General features: G+C 37.9%; 1 protein-coding gene across 34 annotated transcripts in view; it reads right to left on the bottom strand.

Moving 5' to 3' along the window:
• Window positions 1–538: 538 nt before the first annotated feature.
• Window positions 539–22,431, bottom strand: part of LOC121857774 (calcium-activated potassium channel slowpoke-like) — a 205,714-nt gene continuing 183,821 nt past the window's right edge. For 30 of the 34 annotated variants that reach the window (XM_042353931.1, XM_042353932.1, XM_042353927.1 and 27 more), the window contains 3 exons: window positions 21,531–21,643; window positions 6,487–6,642; window positions 539–5,803 (listed from right to left, as the gene is read on the bottom strand). In XM_042353931.1, the coding sequence (XP_042209865.1) occupies window positions 5,584–5,803; window positions 6,487–6,642; window positions 21,531–21,643 (489 nt within the window). In that variant the 3' untranslated portion in view covers window positions 539–5,583. The remainder of the gene's footprint in view (window positions 5,804–6,486; window positions 6,643–21,530; window positions 21,644–22,431) is intronic. The other 4 variants (XM_042353960.1, XM_042353959.1, XM_042353958.1 and 1 more) reach the window with 1 other exon arrangement.

Here is a 22,431-nt window from a genome sequence, read left to right as displayed (position 1 = left end):
CGGACTAGAGAGGTACAACCTGTACTATAATACAATATTTTATTATACAGTATAATGCAAATATTGTAGATATAGTACACGATACTTTTCTCTTGATACAAATAATATTACAGTATTTCGACATTGTATGCTAATAAATTAAATGATTTTCTGCTTGTACAACGAAATAACCTATTAACAGTCAGACTGACTTACTTTACATGTACTTTGTACAAGTTTTGGATGAGTCTTCCTGTCTGGTTGCTGGTCGTTTCTCCTGTTGGTCACAGTTTAGTCGCATTCATGAACTGAGTTTCCAGCCAATGCATTTGCAGGAGTAAGGAGTGAAGTATCTCCTGTAGTTTATACTACCACAACTCATGTTAGATAGAACAGAACTTGTATACTTCAATTTCTTTGTCTAGAAGTACATGACATACTTGTAGAAATCATGTAGATAAATGTTGTGTAGATCCATGGTTTACTGAAGGAATTATTGAGTTAATATTGATACTTAGTACTGGTATAGATGCAATAAGGTAATGGTGAAAGCCAGAGCAACAGAGGTGCATTTATTCTATTGCTGTTCAAATATTCAAATAAAAACAGTTCTGAACCAGTAGTGTAATCCTTACATTAAACAAACATTAACACAACATTTCCAAAATCTGATGTCCCATCCATCACCTTACTAAACCCATACTCATTAATGGTATTTATTATTATTATTATTTTTTTACAAATATTCCTACCAATTTTTTAACATAAATTTACATGATATTTTATCCTAAACTAAAATCAAAATGTTTTTTGAATAATTTAATGTTTGTGACAAATTTCTGTGGTTGAAACAAGTGTGAGTAACCCCTGTTATATGTAGACAGAATAGTAAATAATTTATATACTTATTACTAAACAATTTATTTCTTACAACAACAAATAGGACACCATTAACTTTTTATAAAGTGCATATTGTCCATTATCCTTAATTAATTTCATATTAATACAATAATATTATGATAAATATGAGCATATAAATCACAACTGAAACTTTTAATAGTTTTTGACCATTACAATATTGTAGTACTAACCCAGATGGCTCAAATAACTTATATCTAATTCAGCATTATGCAGTGTATATATTCCTATACAAACCCGGCCCATGTAACTTTTTTATGATACTTTCTTTTAAATATTTCTAATAATATAAAAAAGTTTTCATAATTTTGTACAGGTTAGGGTTTTTGGTGGATGTGGTATGGGTTTGTCGGCATGGCTTCAGGACACCAGATATTGGCAAGCAACAATGATCATGGCCCAGGCTAAAACTGGCAATTAAAGATCTTTAAAAATAAAAAAATGCAGACCATAAGGATAACATGACACCAATCTCAACTTAGTAATGTTGTATTGGTCTAATCTATTCTTCATTGAATGCATTTTGATATTATGCTGACAATTTTAACCTTGTCCACTCCATGAGTCCACTGTGGTGGCCTAAGGAAACAGGCACACCCACAATAAGGCTAAACATTTTAAACATCATTTGACTATCAAAACAAACATACCAGCTATCTGATCATCTGATTGATATTTTTCCAGTACTGAAACAACCAATCCCTTCTGGTACAAGAGCAACAATTACTGTGCGTCACAAGTCAGTGACAACATAATGGCCCTTGTCACTGGATGGTAGCATGTAACTAGAGGAACCATCTCTCAGGTCTGGGTTGTAAATCTTTCTTAAAAAATCTACCCCACTTAACCCTTTTATTTACTATATTCACATTTTAATAATCTGATAAGGTTCTTCCACCAAATCTTAAAGCCTACTATATAAGGTTTCAGATTTTAAGGTATATTTTCTTAAAAAAAGAGATATAGCACATGCAGATTTGCATCCTAAACCCCAGACGAAGTTCCTCTAATTTATAACATTTATCACAAATACAGCAGCTTAGAAAATCTGAAATTCATGTTGCAATTAGATTTCTGTATAATAACTATGGCCAGTTTGTATAACAAGCAATCTTGAAAACTTTTAACTTTTATTTTGCCTTATTGCTTCTGCAACAAAATATGACTCAGTAAGGCGGGTTTGCAGAGCAGAGCCCAAGTAAGACTGTGGAGCTCAAAATAGAGCAATCAGGTTAACAGGTCTGAGCTTGAAACAGATCAGACGCCAAGGTAAGAGACACCAGTCGAATTACGACTCTGATTCAGAACGCAGAAGTATGAAAATTGATAAGAGTAGCAATCATGAGCTATAAACACCACCTATATCACTTGCTTTCAAACCTGATAATTAAGAAAATGACCTAACAGAGCAGGTAAATATAGTTCATGATCACTGTCCTATCAGAGTCATTATGGTACACGGATATCCAACGGTGCATAATTCCAAATACTTCCCCTTGGTGACCGAAAACCCAACGTAACGCAAATGACCTATTCTGTACACAAGGCAGAAATGTTTTAAGGCTCATCTTCCTTGTTTAATTGCTAGGATAATGAGATTTATACAAGTTGATCCATTGGTACAAAATAGATCATATGGTCACTATTATGCATTAATGAGGCCAGAGCAGAAGGCGGGGAAACACAGGTGGACATAAAATATACAAAAAATGTTCTCTCAGTAATATGAAGAAGAAATACAAGGATATATAGTATACAGTGATTTCTTAAAACATTTTCAAAAGAAGCACGATTATCATGCAGTACATGACACCTGGATCTATATTACATATCACATTTCATTCTGTATCTAGTGGGAAATTTTTCCAGCATAGTTCAATCTAGGCATTTTACTGCATGACCGTTGGCGGTCCGTAAGGAGACAAAGTCAGGATTTAATCAAGAAGGATTCACACGAAAGTGTTCACATGTGTCTTTAAGATTTATGATAAAACAACAAGGTTGGATCCTATACACATGCCCACTTTTAAAAGAATCACCTCTCCATCTCTTCCTGACCCCGTCCCCATATAGCCTGCCGGGTGAGACAGGCAGGCAGCTAGGGCATAGTGCAGTCAGTCGGCTGGCAGTCTGGGCAGTTGGCTGGCGATCCTGAGTCACCTGGTGATGTCTGTTGGGATTTCCAAGCAATGTCCAAAGCTTGTGCTCCACTCTCTTTTACTTGTTGCCTTATTAATCAAGTCCACTGATGTACTTATGAGGTATTAAATTTAAACATTATTTTGCTTTAGAACACTGTGGGGAAAATAAAATTATAAAATATCACTTCTGATCACTTTTTGCCATCTTTTAGCCAGTTGGCTGACATACCCCTGCACCATCTACTGGTCTGTGATATTAGGAGAAGAGAAGCCAGGACTGAATAGAGATGAAAACTTATTAAGCTCTTGGCATTTGTAAGGCAATGACAACACAGTCGCAACCAGAGAGCCACGCTTAGTGAGTCCTTGGGGTCAGCTCGCGCGCTACTCACTCCTCTACAGCAGGTAATGGAGGCCGAGCCCCCGCACCTTAGCTGAGCAACTATCAATGTTCACAGATAATTCAGTGCAGCACACCTTATTAGGACTCAAAAAAATATGCATGAGTAGATATGAACAACACTCTGGTGAATAATAACACTCAAGCATTAATCAGTGATCTTCATCACTGATAATAAGGGCCATTATGGGCCAAGTTCCCAAGGTTACTGTATGTAGGAACAAGGATTATACATCATCGCACACTGTGGATCAAAACAGGATATTGTAAACATCAGAAATGTGGAATGGCATACCATACAAACTAGGATATGATCACAGGGGTCAATGTGGCTCAGCTAATGGGATAATATTTTCTAAACCCAACTGAGATGGGCCACCAGTGGACGCAGCCACCACAAAGAGACCCTGAGTGGCCACACACCAGTGAGCCACAGTGGACTAGGCCCCAGGAGAGACTGTATATGCACAGAAACTTGTAGAACACTCGTGGACATATCCAATGTAAGAAAACATGGTATAACTTGCGCTCATGGGCCACCAGTAAACATGACCACCCACGACCTTGATAATTTTTACATTGGGATGACCTGGCTCACAGTTCTCTATATGAAATTTTCTAGCAGGAGTTGCAGCATGTGTAATATGTGGGGCTCCTAGATCCCCACTGTTGCTGCCTTCCTGGAGGTGGTGGTACTGGCCACGTAGCCACAGTGGCACTGTGGAACACAGCACCTTGGCACTCAACGGACATGGTGCCAATAACAATTTTGATTTGTTAAATGCAGTTTCTTTACACTTTTGACAACTTTAACTTGCAAGACTAAGAACTTTGTTCACACTGATGCATCATTTAGTAAACTTTGTTATTGTTACACAACTAAGTAAAAAACTATAACACGTAACATTTTGTTCAAACTCTTCTCTAAACAATTCGCAGGTAAATACATTTCTGGGCCTACATCTTACTGAACAACTATCCCTGGCTATACGGTGCTTGTGAAAATGTGGGTGTCTTCTGTGCCACAATTTTGATACTCTGGTTAACAAAATCATGAGTGATTAGATGAGGAAATAATAACCTAAAATGATATATAACATTATGATAAACAATAATTACCTTATAAGAACACAAAAAAAGAGAAAGAGGAATAATTACAAAATCGATAACCTATCTTGCTATCGAAGGTTTTGCACAGATGACTAAAGAAAATACATCATTAAGAAGATCTGCTTAATATTTAACTTTCTATTGTAGCATCCTCACTCTCAAACAGACCTGGACCAGTCAAGTCAAAAGACCAGTTACTCAGTGCCCACTTCTCTGCAAGGACAATTTGGGCACCAATGGAAATCCTTCTGTATTTTGAGCTGGTCTATGACAAGTGTCCAGGGGAGTTTGAAGGACCCTGAATACGTGAGCACTTGCTGCAAGTGTGACTTGTACGGCTGCAATGGCCAATGTGTCTGTGAGCCGGGCATGTGCAGGCTGACTTACAACGGGCAACTAAACTCAGGGTTGACAATGGAGCTACGCCCAAACCACCTGGGACACTAGTGAGTGAGTCAACTTTGCATAGTTGGAACATCCTATTACACTTGTGAATTTCCCTATCTCAAAAGTCTGCGATCCCACACAAAAGCAGAGAATAACACACAAAGAATACTCATTCAAGCATCAATATATACAATTCAAAGATGATAATCACAAAATGAAGTGTTGTTATTTCATTCCTTTAACTGAAATGAGCATACACAAAACAGTATGAACACATATGAACTAAGATTGATGAAGCACACATGGGCCACCTGCTTGTGTAGTGAGGTGCACAACACCTCTCCTTGTGCTGGGACCATCCGGAACACAACAGACCAAAAACCCACTATGGGAGATGGGGGCGGCTACAAAGGGTGTGGATCTGTACTGAGAGGAGGAGATCAGGTGGGGGAACTGTAGTGGGGAGGACGGCTGAGGCACAGCACGGGGCAGCTGCCGCACGCTGCTGCACTCTGGGAGCAGTGGGCGGTCGGCAGCAGCAGCTGATGAGCGGGTGGTGTGTTGTGGTGTTGGTGTGGTGTTGGTGCAGCGCTGGACTCTTTAGATGTAGGAGTAGGGTCCGTCAGTGAGGGCGCTACAGAGGAGGAGTCAGGAGTTGTCTTCTTTGGTCATATCTCCCCGGTTAGGCTTGTACTCTAGGCCTGGGTCAAACTGCATGAGGACGAACACCTGGTCGGTGGGCAGCAGCGTGAAGTCATCCGGTGGGTTGGTTATCACATACCGCTTGGACGACGCGTCACACGAACTTGATGTGTCGCGGAATCTGCAGTCCAAACCAACGGCAGATTGAGGAACCATACGGAGTGTTCTGTAAATCAATTTCATATCTCACGAGCATAACGAAAATGATATTTCATTAAACAAGAGTTCCCCCTGCTCCTCGCAAACAATTTACAAGCTTGCCCATTGGCCATGCTACTGTACAAGAAGTGCAGAAACGTCTCATAAGCCGTGTGTTTAAAAGCAGGTTTACATACTTTACAAAGCCTACTTTTGCAGGCTTGAATAAATTATGATAGGATTTTAACAAGCCAGGTGCATACACACTGTTGTGATACATTACAATAGCTTATTTTAACAAACCATATTCTGATGATGCAAAAGGCTCTCTTATTTAGAGGTCCGCTCTTAATCAATATTGAATACAATAGAAGGGTGAAGAAGAAGTGCATAAAGCTAATACTGTATATAAATACAGGGAGGAAGGAGGAGGTAGGAAGGAGAAATACTCTTGTGACAAAGGTAGAAGTAACATGATCATGACTTAAACCCTCTAATATCATTGCTCATGGGTTCTTTTAATTTTGTTACAAAACTAGAAAAATTAATCCCATTGATGCATAATACACTGATCTAAGCCTTGGTCTCTGCCACTCCCCACACATAAGTGAAGTAGCAATGGCTGACATTGCCAGCCTTTGTACATACATGGAGTAGCTGTGGGTACAAAGTCGGTGAGGTGCAGGTGGGGTGGTGGTGGTGCCTACTCACCTGTAGAGACCAATACATAGCATGCCATAGTTCCTCAGCGCTGCACAGAAGAGGTCACCATACTTGCCACCTTCACCGAACTGACCGAGTGGACCATCATAGAGAGAAATCTGACCCACTTGACACCGGTCGCGATTTGCCAACGTCTCAGGTGTGCTGTAGATAAAATACATTGCACAAAGAGGATTCTAGTGGATGGTATTACAGTAATAATGATATTAATAGACAAAAAAAAATACAGTATAAAAATTTGCAATGTTATGTGATGGACAGAAGCTGTTGTCATATAGAGGACTATTTTCATTATCTGGAGATTTATTACCGGGTAATCAGCTACAAAGTATCCATTCCTTCAATCAGAAATGATATATCAAGTATACTGTACTACAGTAGAACGTTGATATAACGCGAGAAACTTTCCAAGAGAGGTCGTTTTAAACGGAATTTGTACTGAATCGAAGTGTTGTTTCAATGGAATAATTTAGTTTGGTACTTGAGAGAAACACAAAATACTAAAAAGACTGAGAGTCTACCCAGATGCACCTCAGCCCATATCCTAGAATAAACAAAACACTGTTTTTTGTCGTATTGTGTTAAAACAAACGCTCATAAATCAACACAGCTAAAATTAAGGGATGCAAAATGGTCTGTTTACTGGCTGGGAAGATGGGGGGAGGGAGGGAGGTGAGGTGATATGTTTGACAGTTGATGCCAAGGTCTAAAGCGCATTTTTTCCCAGCTGAGAAAAGATGCCCCGCCCCCTCCTAAAAATTTACAGCTGATTGGCTGTTGCAAACCTGTCCGATTTTGTCCTGAAGTAATGATGTATTTATAAATGAGTTTATTCATAATCGTTGGGATGACCGTTTCTGACGAGAAAGATATTTAGCTAAATTATATAAAGATACATACATTCATAAATTCAAACATAAGCACGTAAGAAGTTTATCAGAAGTATGACTGCGAATAACTTCATATATTTCCCGCCTCTGCTAACGGTCATGTGATATTTCAATGTAATTCTGATCCTTTAAAATGTTGTTTTTGCATAATGTAGTATAACTGATACGTAAATTGTCTGAGTATGCCTTATTGTGGGTAAAAATAAGTACAGTATATATTTAATGCATCTTCCGAAAGCGTAAATTTGCTACCAGAGTTTAACAGTTAATTCATGTATAAAATACTTCTCATAAACTTCCTATGTGCTTATGTTTGAAATAATGAATGTATGTATCTTTATATAATTTACCTAAATATCTTTCTTGTCAGAAACGGTCATCCCAACGATTAATTATGAATAAACTCATTTAGAAATACATCATTACTTCAGGACAAAATCGGACAGGTTTGCAACAGCCAATCAGCTGTAACTCTTGGGAGAGGGGGCGGGGCATCTTTTCTCAGCTGAGAAAAAACGCACTATAGTACTTATTTATTCATCTGTCCTTAAGAGCGACTTTAAGTTTTTCTCTTATAAAATGTCACTGAACTAACAAGGGAGAATATAATTATCATTGCTGGAATTCTTATAAGATAGTGATTAATTTGAATATAAACATGCTATAGCTTGCATTTGACATAAAAATTTTAGTTCTAATTTAAGAATTTTATTAAAAGAGCAAAAATTTTTATCTCTTGTGCAAAATATATGACGTTTGTACTGTATATTCAAATTATTCGCTGTCTTGCAAGGATTCCAGCAATACAAATTATATTCTCCTAACTTTAGTCTGTGACATTATATACGATAAAAACTTTAAGCCTAAAACACCAAACCCTGGCTGGGAAGATGGAGGGAGGGAGGGAGGGAGGGAGGGAGTGACAGTGACATGTTTGACAGTTGGCGCTGAAGGTCTAGTGAAGCATTAATTTGTTTATTTATGTCCTTTAGATTGAGTTTAAGTTTTTTACTTATAAAATGTCACAGAAGTGACCGGGGAGAATATAATTTACATTACTGCAATTCTTATAAGATAGTGATTAATTTGAATATAAACATGCTATAGTTTGCACGAGATAAAAATTGTAATAATCATTTAGTGCATTATTTTGAGTACTGTACAGTGGTCCCTCGGTTAATGAACTCAATTCGTTCCAGAGGGTCGTTTGTTAACCGAAAATTTCGTTAACCAAAACCATTGTTTCAATGGGATATTGGGTAATTGGTTCCAGCTCACATTAAAGTATATACAAAGTAAAGCCAAAAACGCATAAAGTCAGAAACACTCCTAAAATTCCCCTAAATCGCCCTTAAATCACTATATATTGCATATATATATATACGTACATATACACTCTTACTCTTAAATCACTACTGTAATGTGGTACAGGTGATTAATTTTATCTCTTGTACAAAATATATGACGTTTACAGTGGAGTCTGCATTTACGCGGCCAATTGAATCCGTGGAGGCCCGCGTAAAACGAGAAATGTGTAAATGAAATAACAGAACATATGGGATTAATTGAAATAGAGACTGGGCCGACCCCCAAACTCCACTTTTTCCGACACAATACGTACCTTGTAGTCAAAATAACATCTTAATTTTATGATGGTATGCACACACAATTAATAATTAAGAGAAATATCAATAATATTAGGTTTTTAACACTTACGTTAGTAGAAAAGATGGCTGGGCACACGGGGATGGGGGGTTGGTTCCGAGGCAGAGGGCAGATTATTGGCCCTCACCTGTATCAATTGTATCACTATCCACCACAGAGGCTTGCAGGACCTCTTTGTCAAACCCCTCAAAGTCCATATCCTCACTATCACTATCACTATCACTGACTTGGGCCGGCTGTGGTGGGTGGCGGGTGAAGAACTCGGTAATGTTTTGATGACTGGGAGACCTTGTGCGCACCCTGCCAGCGCCGCTTCCCTCGTAAATGACCAAATTTACCGCGTAATTAAAGCATTTCATTCTGGCAAGGCATTGCGTAAATGACCAAACGTGTAAACAAAAGCCGCGTAAATGCAGACTATACTGCATATTCAAATTATTCGCTGTCTTGCAAGGATTCCAGCAATGCAAATTATATTCTCCTAACTTTAGTCTGAGATATTATACCTGTATAAGATAAAAACTTAAAGCCTACTGAAAACCACCAAAACTTTTCTGGGAAGGTGGGGGGTAGGAAGGGAGGGAGGGAGGGAGGGGTGACAGTGACATGTTTGACAGTTGGCACCGAGGTGTGAAGTATTTAATTGTTTATTTATGTCCTTTAGATTGAGTTTTTGTTTTTTGCTTAAAAAATTTCATAGAAGTGACCGGGGAGAATATAATTTTACATTGCTGGAATTCTTATAAGTCAGTGATTAATTTGAATGTAAGCATGCCATAGTTTGCACTAGACAAAAATTTTAGTAATCATTTTGTACATTATTCTGATTACATGTACAGTACAGCTTTGCCCTTAGGACAGTGTAGCGTGCCGAGAGAAACATTAGGCGCAAATTTTAAAATATGATGCGCCAGATTGACTCCCCCAAAATAGGAAAGATTTGCTTTAAATTAAATTCATTGTCCTTAATTGTCCTTAATTGAGGGTGTCACTTTAAATAAATAATCTTAAATTGGATCGCTTCAAATCGACGTTCTACTGTATAAAATGGAAGTTTGATTTTTCAAGACTATAAAAACTTGGGGATCATGAAATAAACAGAGACAGTTAATATGAAAAATTAAGTATTGTTATAACAGTGTGTGGTGGGAAAAAGACTGCCTTTGTGGGCTGAAGAAATTTATTACTGTTTGAGTCTGCTATAAGAGAGGTGACTGATGAAGAGATAACCAGTGAGATTGTGATCAAGTTAAATATGATATCTGGAAAATTCTACTGTACAGTATTACCCCGCTTTACACGGTTTCACTTTCCGCGGTACCTTGCCAGAACCGGACTTTCACTTTCCGTGGTGCATCTACTCATATACGCGGTGAAGTATAATTTCTTTTTATTTAGCTCATAAAATTCATACAAATTACCCGGCCAGAATATAATTTACATTGCTGGAATTCTTACAATATGATGATCATTTTGAATATAAACATCATGGATTTTGCATTAGACATACAAATTTTAGATCTTATGTAATAATTTGGTTTACACAAAGAAAATATTTTATCCTTTGTGCAGAATATATGAAGTTTACATTCAAAATATTCCCTGACCTGCAAGGAATCCAGAAATGTCAATTATATTATCCTAACTTTAGTCTGAGGTATTATTTATTACTAAAAGTTAAAATCTAGTTTTTTCACCCAACATTTCTCTGGTAGGGAGGGAAGGTGGGAGGTGGGGGGTGGGGGGGGGGAGGGTTGGGACCGACCGACCCAGCTGGTGTGAGTGTGAGGAGGGGGGAGGCAAGGTGGGGTACTTTGATTGACAGATAGTGTCGTGAAGAATATTTTTTTCTTTTTATTAACTGAAGATATTTGTTTTAGCTCATAAAATTCATACAAATTACTCACCCAGAATATAATTTACATTGCTGGAATTCTTACAATATGATGATCATTTTGAATATAAACATCATGGATTTTGCATTAGACATACAAATTTTAGATCTAAAGTAATAATTTGGTTTACACAAAGCAAATATTTTATCTTTTGTGCAAAATATATGAAGTTTACATTAAAAATATTCCCTGACCTGCAAGGAATCCAGAAATGTCAATTATATTATCCTAACTTTAGTCTGAGGTATTATTTATTACTAAACGTTAAAATGTAGTGTTTTCACCCAATCGTTTTTCAGAGAGGTAGGAGCTAGTGAGCTGGGAAGAGGGGGGGGGGATTTGAGTCCATTATTTGAATGGACATAAACCTGGCGACTGTATTTCTCTTAAATATTATTTGTGTGAGCATACCATCATAAAATTTATATGTTATTTTTACTACAACATAGGTATTGTGTCGGAAAAAGTGGAGTTTGGGGGTCGGGCCAGTCTCTATTGGAATTAATCCCATATGTTCTGTTGTTCACTTTGCGCGGTTTTCACTTTCCGCGGTACCCTGTGGGTTCAATTGACCGCGTAAATCGGGGTACTACTGTATATTTCAGACTGGAGAAGATAATACGATGTCAAGTTTATTTATGGAGAGGGAACTGCAATGGAAAACTCAAATTCAACACTTGATCATATTGTAGTCAAACCTAAGTTTTATCCTTGGAAAAAATGGAAGAAGTTTTGCCTTATTACTGTAGTGCATACCCCACTATGACTCAATAAACAAATGCAATGTCTTCTGCTCTTAGCAAGATCATCAACTTTCATCTCTTTGTTAGACCTATTTCCTGCTTCAACAATAGTCATGGTACAATTGCTTGCCTCAATAATGGTGAAGGTACTACCATTTTTTTTTTTAAGAATGGTCATGGTACTATTTTTTGCTTTAAAAATGGTTATGGAACCATTTCTTACTTCATGAATGGTCATAGTATTATTTCTTACCACAACAATGGTCATGGTATCATTCGGGTGGTTGATCCATTCTTTGTTATTTTGTAATGAAATTGATTAGTACAGGAGGAAGCTTGCAGTGTTTGGTAGGGTCACACTGTATAACACCAGGACTCAAACCCATGATATAGTAGTGAGAGATATGCATGTTACTGCTGTACCACCAGCAACAGTCCTGTACAGAGGTATTCTGGATGGAAGTTCTACACTTGTACTGGTCAAAAAACCTACTCCCTTACTTACAGAATATGTACTTCAACTATTAAACAGAGGTGTCATAGAACTGTTACAGTCAGAGAAATGTTTCATGTCTCGCCTATTCCCGGTCCCCAAGAAAGGCAGCGACAAATTATGATGGATTTTGGATCTTTCAGTCCTGAACAAATTTATAATCATAATCTGGACCTAAGTTAGAGGAGCATTGTATGCAAAGTCACCTCCCTCTCCACCTCATGCTCGGGTATTCAAAGATAAGCGTTGCATTCTGGGTTGAACAAAAAGCTGTTTTTTTCTAAAAACCAGTTTTTGTGATATGACCCAGAATGAGACGCTGATAACCCACCCATCTCCACCCCTCGAGAGTTAACTTTTAATTACTGCTCTCTCTGAGGCAAGAGATGAGCTTTGCAGTGCGCATGGTGGCTGGATGAGGGAAGGACTTTGAAAATAGCAATTAAATGCCAGGTAGCGACGTGTCCTTCTAATATTGCTTATTAAGTAATTATTAGATGTTTTAATTGCCTGTATGTTGGCCTGGCAAATTGGCTAGGAATTAACATACCTAGGTAGCATTGCTGAGAGTCGCATTCGAGCTATATCACAAAAACTGGTTTTTAGAAAAAAACGGCGTATTTTTACCCACAATAAGACATACTAAGACAACTTCATATTTTTCACGCCTCTGCTAATGGTCGTGTAATATTTCAATATGATTCTGATCTTTAAAAATTTTGTTTTTGCATAATGTAGTATTATTGATACGTAATTTGTCTTAGTATGCCTTATTGTGGGTAAAAATAAATATATATTAAATGCATCCTACAAAAGCTTGAATTTTCTACCAGAGTTTCACAGTTAATTCATGTACAGTATAATACTTCTGATAAACTTCCTACATGCTTATGTTTGAAATAATGAATGTATTTATCTTTATATAATTTAGCTAAATATCTTTCTCGTCATAAACAGTCATCCCAACGTTAATGAATAAACTCATTTAGAAATACAGCCACTCCTCGACTTACGACCTACTCAACCTATGACCACTCGGACATACGACCGCCCCAGTTGTACCCAAAAATTTTAAAATTACGTATTTTCGAGTCCCGACGTTAGTGATTGCGCTGTGTACTGACAAAAATTTTTTTTGTAATTTCCTTTAAAATGGCTGGCAAGCTTAAAAGTGAGACTTTTGTGGTGCTGAGAATAAAAAGAGACACCCATTTTAGATTTTCTATGTATTATTTTCGCATTTTCGACTTATGACCAATTCGACTTACGACCTGGATTTGGGTCCCTAACCCCGTCGTAAGTCGAGGAGTGGCTGTACATCATTACTCAAGGACAAAATTGGACAGGTTTGCAACAGCCAATCAGCAGTAACTCTTGGGGAGGGGGCGGGGCATCTTTTCTCACCTAAGAAAAAACGCACTATAGTCGTGTTTCCTTCACTACACACGACCATCTGTCTACTATGAACACTGTTCCACTGGGACACTTACATCCCCTGCCCACAATGGATTAAGGCTTTCGTGATCTTGAGGCAGCATGCAAAGGTTAGGGTCAAAACTAAATATGTTTGATCATACAGTATACAAAAGTGCTCCTTCTGCATATAGTACAAGTACATTTGTTATCCCTTGGGTAGGTTCCATGTAATGGTAGACATTAAGACAGAGGAGCGGACTGCCCATAAACATAATGTTTTGCATCACCATGCAGGATATAATAATGCGATAATAATATCACAGTAATAATAATAATAATAATAATAATAATAATAATAATAATAATAATAATAATAATAATAATAAGAGCAAAACTTTCAATGGAAGAAAAAAAATCTTTAAAAATTAATACTTTGAAATGATACAGTAGCCTACTAAAAATTGTCAGTCATATAAACTCTTCTGTACACTGGTATCCATAATCATCACTGAAATACTAACTCTTGGTCACTTATTATTTATAATGTGATAAAATTCATAAAAAAAACTGCAACTACAACTTATATTACTGCTCAAAACATCCATGACTGAACCTCAATTACCCACTACCCATATCAGCCAGTGGCATTCAACAATAACTATGCTGTGTACAAACAAAATAAACTTAATAACCTTTTTATTGCCCAAATTTAGGGAGTCATTGCCCTACACTGCAATAAAAAATTATCAGAAAGCACCTGTAACAACCTCAAACACTACACAAAATAATAAATCAAGAAGCATTTACAACAGAAAAGAAATCACATGTAGATTAGCACCCCTAGCTACTTGAGAGGTGGTGTTAGGTTAGGATAGGTTAGGATATGGTAGATTAATTTAGTGTTAGGGTGTTTAATCATTAGGTGAAATAATCAAAGGGTGCTAATATTAAAGTGATTACAGAACTCTATCATCCATTTCTATAATTCATTTACAAGCACCTATAGTTTATGCCAGTCAATCACTTCACCTGGATAAACTGAGACGTTCCACCTGGCAGAAATGGTATCAAAGTACAAACTGTTCATAAACACTCCTCTGCCAACACCTATTAGATCAGCCTTCAGCTATCAAATACAGTACTAATTCATTTGTCTATTCAATCCCTTTAATACTGCAACAAAATAAGTGCTGAAATAACTAGTCAACTTGTCATAGACCAACTGATATCTTTTAAAGGAAATATTCAGTCATATATATTGTACAGTCATGATCCAAAGTTGGTATTCAGGCCTTATCATAGCTGGTGATCCAGAAGGGCCAGGCAACGGAACACCGCCCCCTCCCCCTCCAATGATACAGTTGTTGATGTTGTAGTTCAGATGCGAGCAGCAATTCACGACTGTTATATATATGTATGTTTATATGCTGCCTTTATTGAATATATATATATTATATATTATGTTACTTCTTACCAAAGTCAGAAAGTGTTTAGGCTTGTGTAAACACGAAATGTGCACGTTGTAACCAAGAGGAGAGAATAAACGCCCAGCCAGACCGACCATGTGCTTGTCATTCTCCCATTAAATAACACAAGATACTACAACGACCATGACCAGGATTATCGTATGTTATCAAGTCCAAGTTTGTTATTTTATTACAAGTGATAATAGGCTGCATGCTTAATAACATAAAGTTAATATATAATGCAATAACGTTCGACCGGATTTGAAGCTTCGAAGAGGTCATCGTAATCAGATAAAAGCCAACATGACACCACCATTAAGGCTTCAACACGTGGTATGTCAACACTTACTTTTAAACCTACAAACTAATGATTTCCAAGCTTAACATATGTGTTGATATCGTAATTTAAATGCTGGTCCATTACTCAGTACAGTATTCACTCAGTATCATATGTTACTGATATTAATTTAAACTACCAGTAAAGATGTGTTCCTTATTTCTTCTACAGCTGCACCTTGTCTGCCCGAACTAACTGCATCTCTCTCCCACCCAAGTTTTTATTCCACCCAAGTTTTTATTATCATTATTATTAACAATGCTATCATTACTATGAATTCGTGCACTTAAATAGCAAATACCCATTATAATTCTCGCACCAACTTGCAGCTCAGCAACTACTGTACCATTCTAACTGTAGTTGGAGCGGGAGGATGAGGGACTCAGTCACCTGGCCCTTATGGATCTCTGGCTACAACAAGACCTGGATACATATTTTGAATCGTGACTGTACATAATAAATTGTTTCACCATAAAAACATCCAAAAAACAAATCACATTTATGACTACCCACTAAATAAAAATTGGAGTACAGATATCCCACACTCAGCACAACTGTAGAGAAGATACATATGACTGTTCCCAAACTGCCTGCTCAGATAACCCTACAGTAAGGAGCAGTACAGTATTTATTAAAAGGCTGGATCAATACTGAACACTACAAAATTATACTCTTAATTTCTCAAAAAATTCTGTTTGTTTTCATTTGGTCTTAATCACTGGGATATATAATTTACTGTTTCAGGCACAGATGACATATTAATTTGAACACATACAAACAAAACAGTAGGTAGTAAGCAGCTACCAAACAGGGAGGTACTACCGACTGGAAAGATATTGGAAGCATAATGTATTGTCTAATGGTAGACCCTGCTGTCATATGGCATCACAAAAATTGTGACCAAGTCCCAGGTTGCTCATCTGGCATTCTGTCTCATTTACACACAATTGCAGGGTCTCAATTGTTTCTCTTACTATTGACAACACAACATACATACGGTACAGTCTCCATTTATGCGGTCAATTGAACCCGTGGAGGTCAGCGTATACCGAGAAACGCGAAAACGAAATAACAGAACATATGGGATTAATTGAAATAGAGACTGGGTCAACCCCCAAACTCCACTTTTTCCTACACAATACATACGTTGTAGTAAAAATAGTATCTTAATTTTATGATGGTATGCACACACACATAATACAGAAGAGAAATATCAATAAGAGAATAATATACTGTATCAGGTAAAAGAAAAATCAAGGTTTAACACTTACGTTAGTAGAAGAGATGGGTTGGCATACGGGGATGGGGGCTGGTTCCGAGGCAGAGGGCAGATTAGTGGCCCTCAGGTGAATCACTATCACTCTCCACCACAGATGTCAGGGCCTCCCTGACAAACCCCTCAAAGTCACCATCACTGTCACTATCACTGACTTGGGCTGGCTGTGGTGGGTTGCAGGCGAAGAAGTCGGTGATGTTACGCTGACGGCTAGCGTTGATGTGGTCGTAATACATCTTGATATACGGCTCCACAGTTTGGTCTAGATGGTTATTGGAGACTTCATATCGGTGACTGAGAGGGTCTTTGGAAAGGATGAGCTTGAATTTCGGCAAACTCGATGGCATCCTTTATATCACATGTGTTAACTTCTGTTCTGGTACTGCGGCACCACCTGCCTCCTCACTGACGTCATCGTTTTCCAACATATCGTCGGCAATCACCTCAGGATCCCTGATTACTTCCATGATGTCGTCGTTGGTGGTCTCGGAGAAGCGTGCAGCTGTAGCACTCTGTGCAGCTTCTCTTGCAAGGTCCACTGCCACTGCAACAGACTGAGCCTCTCCAGCCACAGGTTGACTCTGCCTCCCACCTGGGATACCCTGCAACACATGCCATCACGCGTGGCGAATCGTTGCCACAGACAGCTGCCCCCATGCCTCCACCAAGAAATCAACAGCTTCCTTTACGTTAAACATTTTCCAAAACTGTTTAACTCGCACTTCATGCTCCGCCAACTCTTCTTCTGGATCCTCGTCCTCGCTCTCGCTATCTGTGCCACTCAGAAGGTTCCACAACTCATCCTTGGTGTTGGTGTAGTAGTTTAGGAGTTTAAACTTCTTTGTGGAGAATGCAGCCTTAACGTTGCATATCAACTCCTGGTCCATGGGCTGGATTAACGATGTAGTGTTGGGAGGAAGGCAGACCACTTTTACACTGGGGTGACGATCCAACAGTATGGGCGAGTGTTCTGGTGCGTTGTCAAGGAGCAACAAAATGTTAAATGGAACATTATGTTGCTCGCAGAATTTCTTAACGTCGGGAACGAAACAGTCGTCAAACCAGGAGAGGGACAGACCGGTGAACATCCACGCCTTAAATGCAGTTAACCAGTGGACATTTAGCTTGGTCATGTCCATGTTCTTGTAGGCGTGCGGCTTGCGGGCTGTGTGGATCACCAACAACTTGAGCTTACAGGTGCCGGAGGCATTGGTGGTAAACAAGATGGTGATGCGCTCCTTCTGCAACTTCCGGCCCCGACACTTGCTGGCAGACTTGACAACAAAGGTCTTGGAAGGTAATTTTTTCCAAAACAGCCCGGATTCATCCATGTTGAACACCTGGTCGTTGGTGTACTGTCCTTCCTCCATAATGTCTCATAAGAATGGAGGAAAATCCATGGCGGCAGCACGGTCAGCACTGGCTGCTTCACCAACAATGTTAATGTTGGTTATCTTGTTGCGTTTCTTAAACCCTTGCAACCACCCAGAGGAAGCAGTGAAGGGTTTGGGCTCTGCAATTCCCATCTTGCGCGCCACTGATTCGTAGAATTCACGGGAGTAGTCCTGCACTGCCTGTGTGTCGACCGCCATGTTAAGTCTTGCCTGACGAATCAAGTAGCTCACCAGTAAATTCTCAGTCTTGAGCAGCACTTTATTCTGACAATACTTCACCATTGAAGCACCTGCAGACTTTGTGATGCTCATGTGTTCTTTTATCTTGGCAGCATCCTTCTTGATTGTACGAATCATAGATTCGTTAACTCCATGCTGGCACGCAAGATCAACTTGTCGGGTTCCCTTTTCTAAGTCCTGGACGATTTTGTATTTTACTTCGTATCTTAGGGCGCGTCGTATCTTCTTGGGTTTGGGGCGGCTTGGTCCAGGTAATTCAAGGTTTTTCTAGGGTGGTGGGGGTCTAGTGGAAGCCATTGTTGAACAGATTAGCGGCCACAAGAGAGTACAGTATACGCGGAGACTGAGAACAATAAAACTGGCCCGGCTAGGTCAGTGGCTTCTTCCCTCCCGTGGCTGGGCACGTCATATTACATTAGACCAATCACAGCTAGCGGCAGAGGGAGGTAAGGATGCGTGACCCAATCACAGTCCGATACGTCATATGACGTCAGCGATAACGCAACAGCGACATACTGCGCACCCTCCCCGCGCTACTTCCCGCGTATGGTCAAGAATGGACCGCGTGAATCATAATTGGCGCGGCGCATCTGGATCTCTCGCCGCGTAAATGATGCAATGAACCGCGTAATTAAAAATTTTCACTCTGGCAAGGAGCCGCGTAAATGACCAAACGCGTAAACCAAACTCGCGTAAATCAAGATTGCTGTACTGTATATTGTTTCTCACTTTTGATCTTTTTTTTCATTTTTGTATTTATGGTTCTTTATTATTATTATTATTATTATTATTATTATTATTATTATTATTATTATTATTATTACTACTACTACTAGTACTACTACAGAGTTATTATTATTATTATTATTATTACAGTAGTACCCTGCGTTAGCGGTCAATAAAACCCACAGGGTTAAGTGAAAACCGCGCTAAGTGAACAACAGAACATATGGGATTAATTCCAATAGAAACTGGCCCGATCCCCAAACTCCACTTTTTCCGACACAATACCTATGTTCTAGTAAAAATAACATCTTAATATTATGATGGTACATGCACACAATTAATACTTAAGAGAAATAGAGAAATACAGTCGCCAAGTTAATGTCCATTCAAATAATGGACTCAACTCCCTCCCCCTCTTCTCACACTACACTGCTGGCTCATCCCTCTCTGAGAAATTTTGGGGGGAAAACCACTAAATTTTAATAAATAATACCACAAACTAAAGTTAGGATAATACAATTGACATTGCTGGATTCCTTGTAAGACCAGGAATATTTTGAATATAAATGTCATATATTTTGCACAAAAGATAACATATTTACTGAGAGTAAACATTATATCTAAAATTTGTATGTCTAATGCAAAATCTATGATGTTTATATTCAAAATGATCACCAAATTGTAAGAATTCCAGCAATGTAAATTATATTCTGGCCGGGTAATTTGTATGAATTTTATGAGCTAAAAAAAATATCTTCAGTTAATAAAAAAAAAAATATTCTTCAAGACACTATCTGTCAATCAAAGTACCCCACCTTGCCTCCCCCCTCCCTCTTCCAACCGCGCGGTCAGTCCCAACCCTCCCCCCCATCCCCCACCAATCTTCCCTTCAAGAGATGTTGGGTGAAAAAAATAAATTTTAACATTTTGTATTAAGTACAGTAATACCTCAGATTAAAGTTAGGATAATATAATTGACATTGCTGGATTCCTTGTAAGACCAGGAATATTTTGAATACAAATGTCATATATTTTGCACAAAAAATAACATATTTACTCAGAGTAAACATTATATCTAAAATTTGTATGTCTAATGCAAAATCTATGATGTTTATATTCAAAATGATCACCAAATTGTAAGAATTCCAGCAATGTAATTATATTCTGACCGGGTTATTTGTATGAATTTTATGAGCTAAAACAAATATCTTCAGTTAATAAAAAAAAAAAAATATTCTTCACACAGTAACAGATGGTCGGTTGGTCCCTCACTCCCCCCCACCAACCTTGTCCCTACCAGATGTGTGGGAAAACCAGAATATTTACCTTTTTAGTAATAAATAATACCTCAAACTAAAGTTAGGATAATATAATTGACATTGCTGGATTCCTTGTAAGACCAGGAATATTTTGAATACAAATGTCATATATTTTGCACAAAAAATAACATATTTACTCAGAGTAAACATTATATCTAAAATTTGTATGTCTAATGCAAAATCTATGATGTTTATATTCAAAATGATCATCAAATTGTAAGAATTCCAGCAATGTAAATTATATTCTGACCGGGTAATTTGTATGAATTTTATGAGCTAAAACAAATATCTTCAGTTAATAAAAAAAAAAATATTCTTCACACAGTAACAGATGGTCGGTCGGTCCCTCCCTCCCCCCCACCCCCCACCAACCCTCCCTACCAGATGTGTGGGAAAACCAGAATATTTACCTTTTTAGTAATAAATAATACCTCAAACTAAAGTTAGGATAATATAATTGACATTGCTGGATTCCTTGTAAGACCAGGAATATTTTGAATACAAATGTCATATATTTTGCACAAAAAATAACATATTTACTCAGAGTAAACATTATATCTAAAATTTGTATGTCTTATGCAAAATCTATGATGTTTATATTCAAAATGATCATCATATTGTAAGAATTCCAGCAATGTAAATTATATTCTGGCCGGGTAATTTGTATGAATTTTATGAGCTAAAACAGGCAGTCAGGCAGGGTGGCGGGTGGGGGGTGGGGCGAATCTAAAAATAGCTCTCGAGCCGGACACTTACCGCGTATACCTGGAAAAAACCCGTGTTGAGTGAAAGTTAGGCTCTGGCGAGGCACCGCGAATATGGTAAAACGCGCTAAGCGAAACCGCGTTAAGCGGGGTAATACTGTATTATTATTATTATCATTATTATTTTATTATTTTATTTTTTATTAGAAATTTTCTTTACTATGAATTATTATTATTATTTATTATTATTATCACATTTTTGCCCCCAGGCCCCGATGTGGGTCAGTGACCTGTGCCCAGGTGGGCTAATCCCCATAAAAAATTGAGAATGTGATAATGCTAGTACAGTATCAAACACATGTTGCACTTGGTTAAAAATTGGTCAATTAATTTATGACCACTTGACAGCCAAAATTTAATACACCCTGTAGTCACATCTTTATTATAAAGTAAAAGTATTGGCCTTACCTGTAGCCTCCTCTAAGCCCTGCACCTTCAGCAAGGATGAGCTCTAATTCAGGAGTGGCTCCACCAGTGATCAGGGAGCGGATGAGTGTGAGGGCGTTCTGGTTGAAGTATGTCTACAAAGGTAATACGTATATCTTTATTTAGTACAGTACCTGAACACTGTATTTTCTAAATATTGATTAAGTAGAATATATCTGACCAAATACGAAAATTTAATACAGTACCATATATGCATACTGTGCATTACATATTCTGTAATGCACTGATTGGCAATTGAAACATGTTTATGGCTGCACTATTCCAGTATATCTGCTCTTTTTTGTTATTAATGCAGTTATCTGATTGTTAATGCCAAGGGATATCAAGGGATAAAGGGTGTTTAGTTTTGAAGTAGTAACCACACTGTTCAAATTCTTGGGTGCACTTGTGATTTAATTATTAGACATATCAACAGTGCCTAAGATATTAATAAATATAATGTACTGCATAGAATAAAAAAAATTCTGGAGTGGAGAAAAAAATAAATAAATAAATTTAGGTCTAAAAATAAATTGTCAATATAAGAAGGAAATGACAAAACATGGATCTATAATGTTATGTATGACAGCATATGAATGAATGTGACTGAGGAAGGTCAGAAATTATAAACACAAAGTTTTCAGAAATCTGGAAGAGCATAAACTAAAGCTGAGGAAGGAACGTGAATACAATAACAACACCAGTGAAGGAGGTGAGGAACCAATCTTGCCAATTTGCCCAACATTTTCTTGCGTTGTCAGTGAAAAAAACAACAAATTTCTTTGTGTATCTCTCCTATCGATTATTCTGGCCAGGTTCAAGCTCAGCCAATCATCCTGGTATACAAAATAAAGTACAGTGCCCCTCTTTTTATGAAGGGCAT

Source organism: Homarus americanus, unplaced genomic scaffold (genome assembly GCF_018991925.1).
Source record: "Homarus americanus isolate GMGI-L3 unplaced genomic scaffold, GMGI_Hamer_2.0 scaffold16712, whole genome shotgun sequence".
Taxonomy (NCBI): domain Eukaryota; kingdom Metazoa; phylum Arthropoda; class Malacostraca; order Decapoda; family Nephropidae; genus Homarus; species Homarus americanus.
This window is presented reverse-complemented; position numbering and strand designations above follow the sequence as displayed.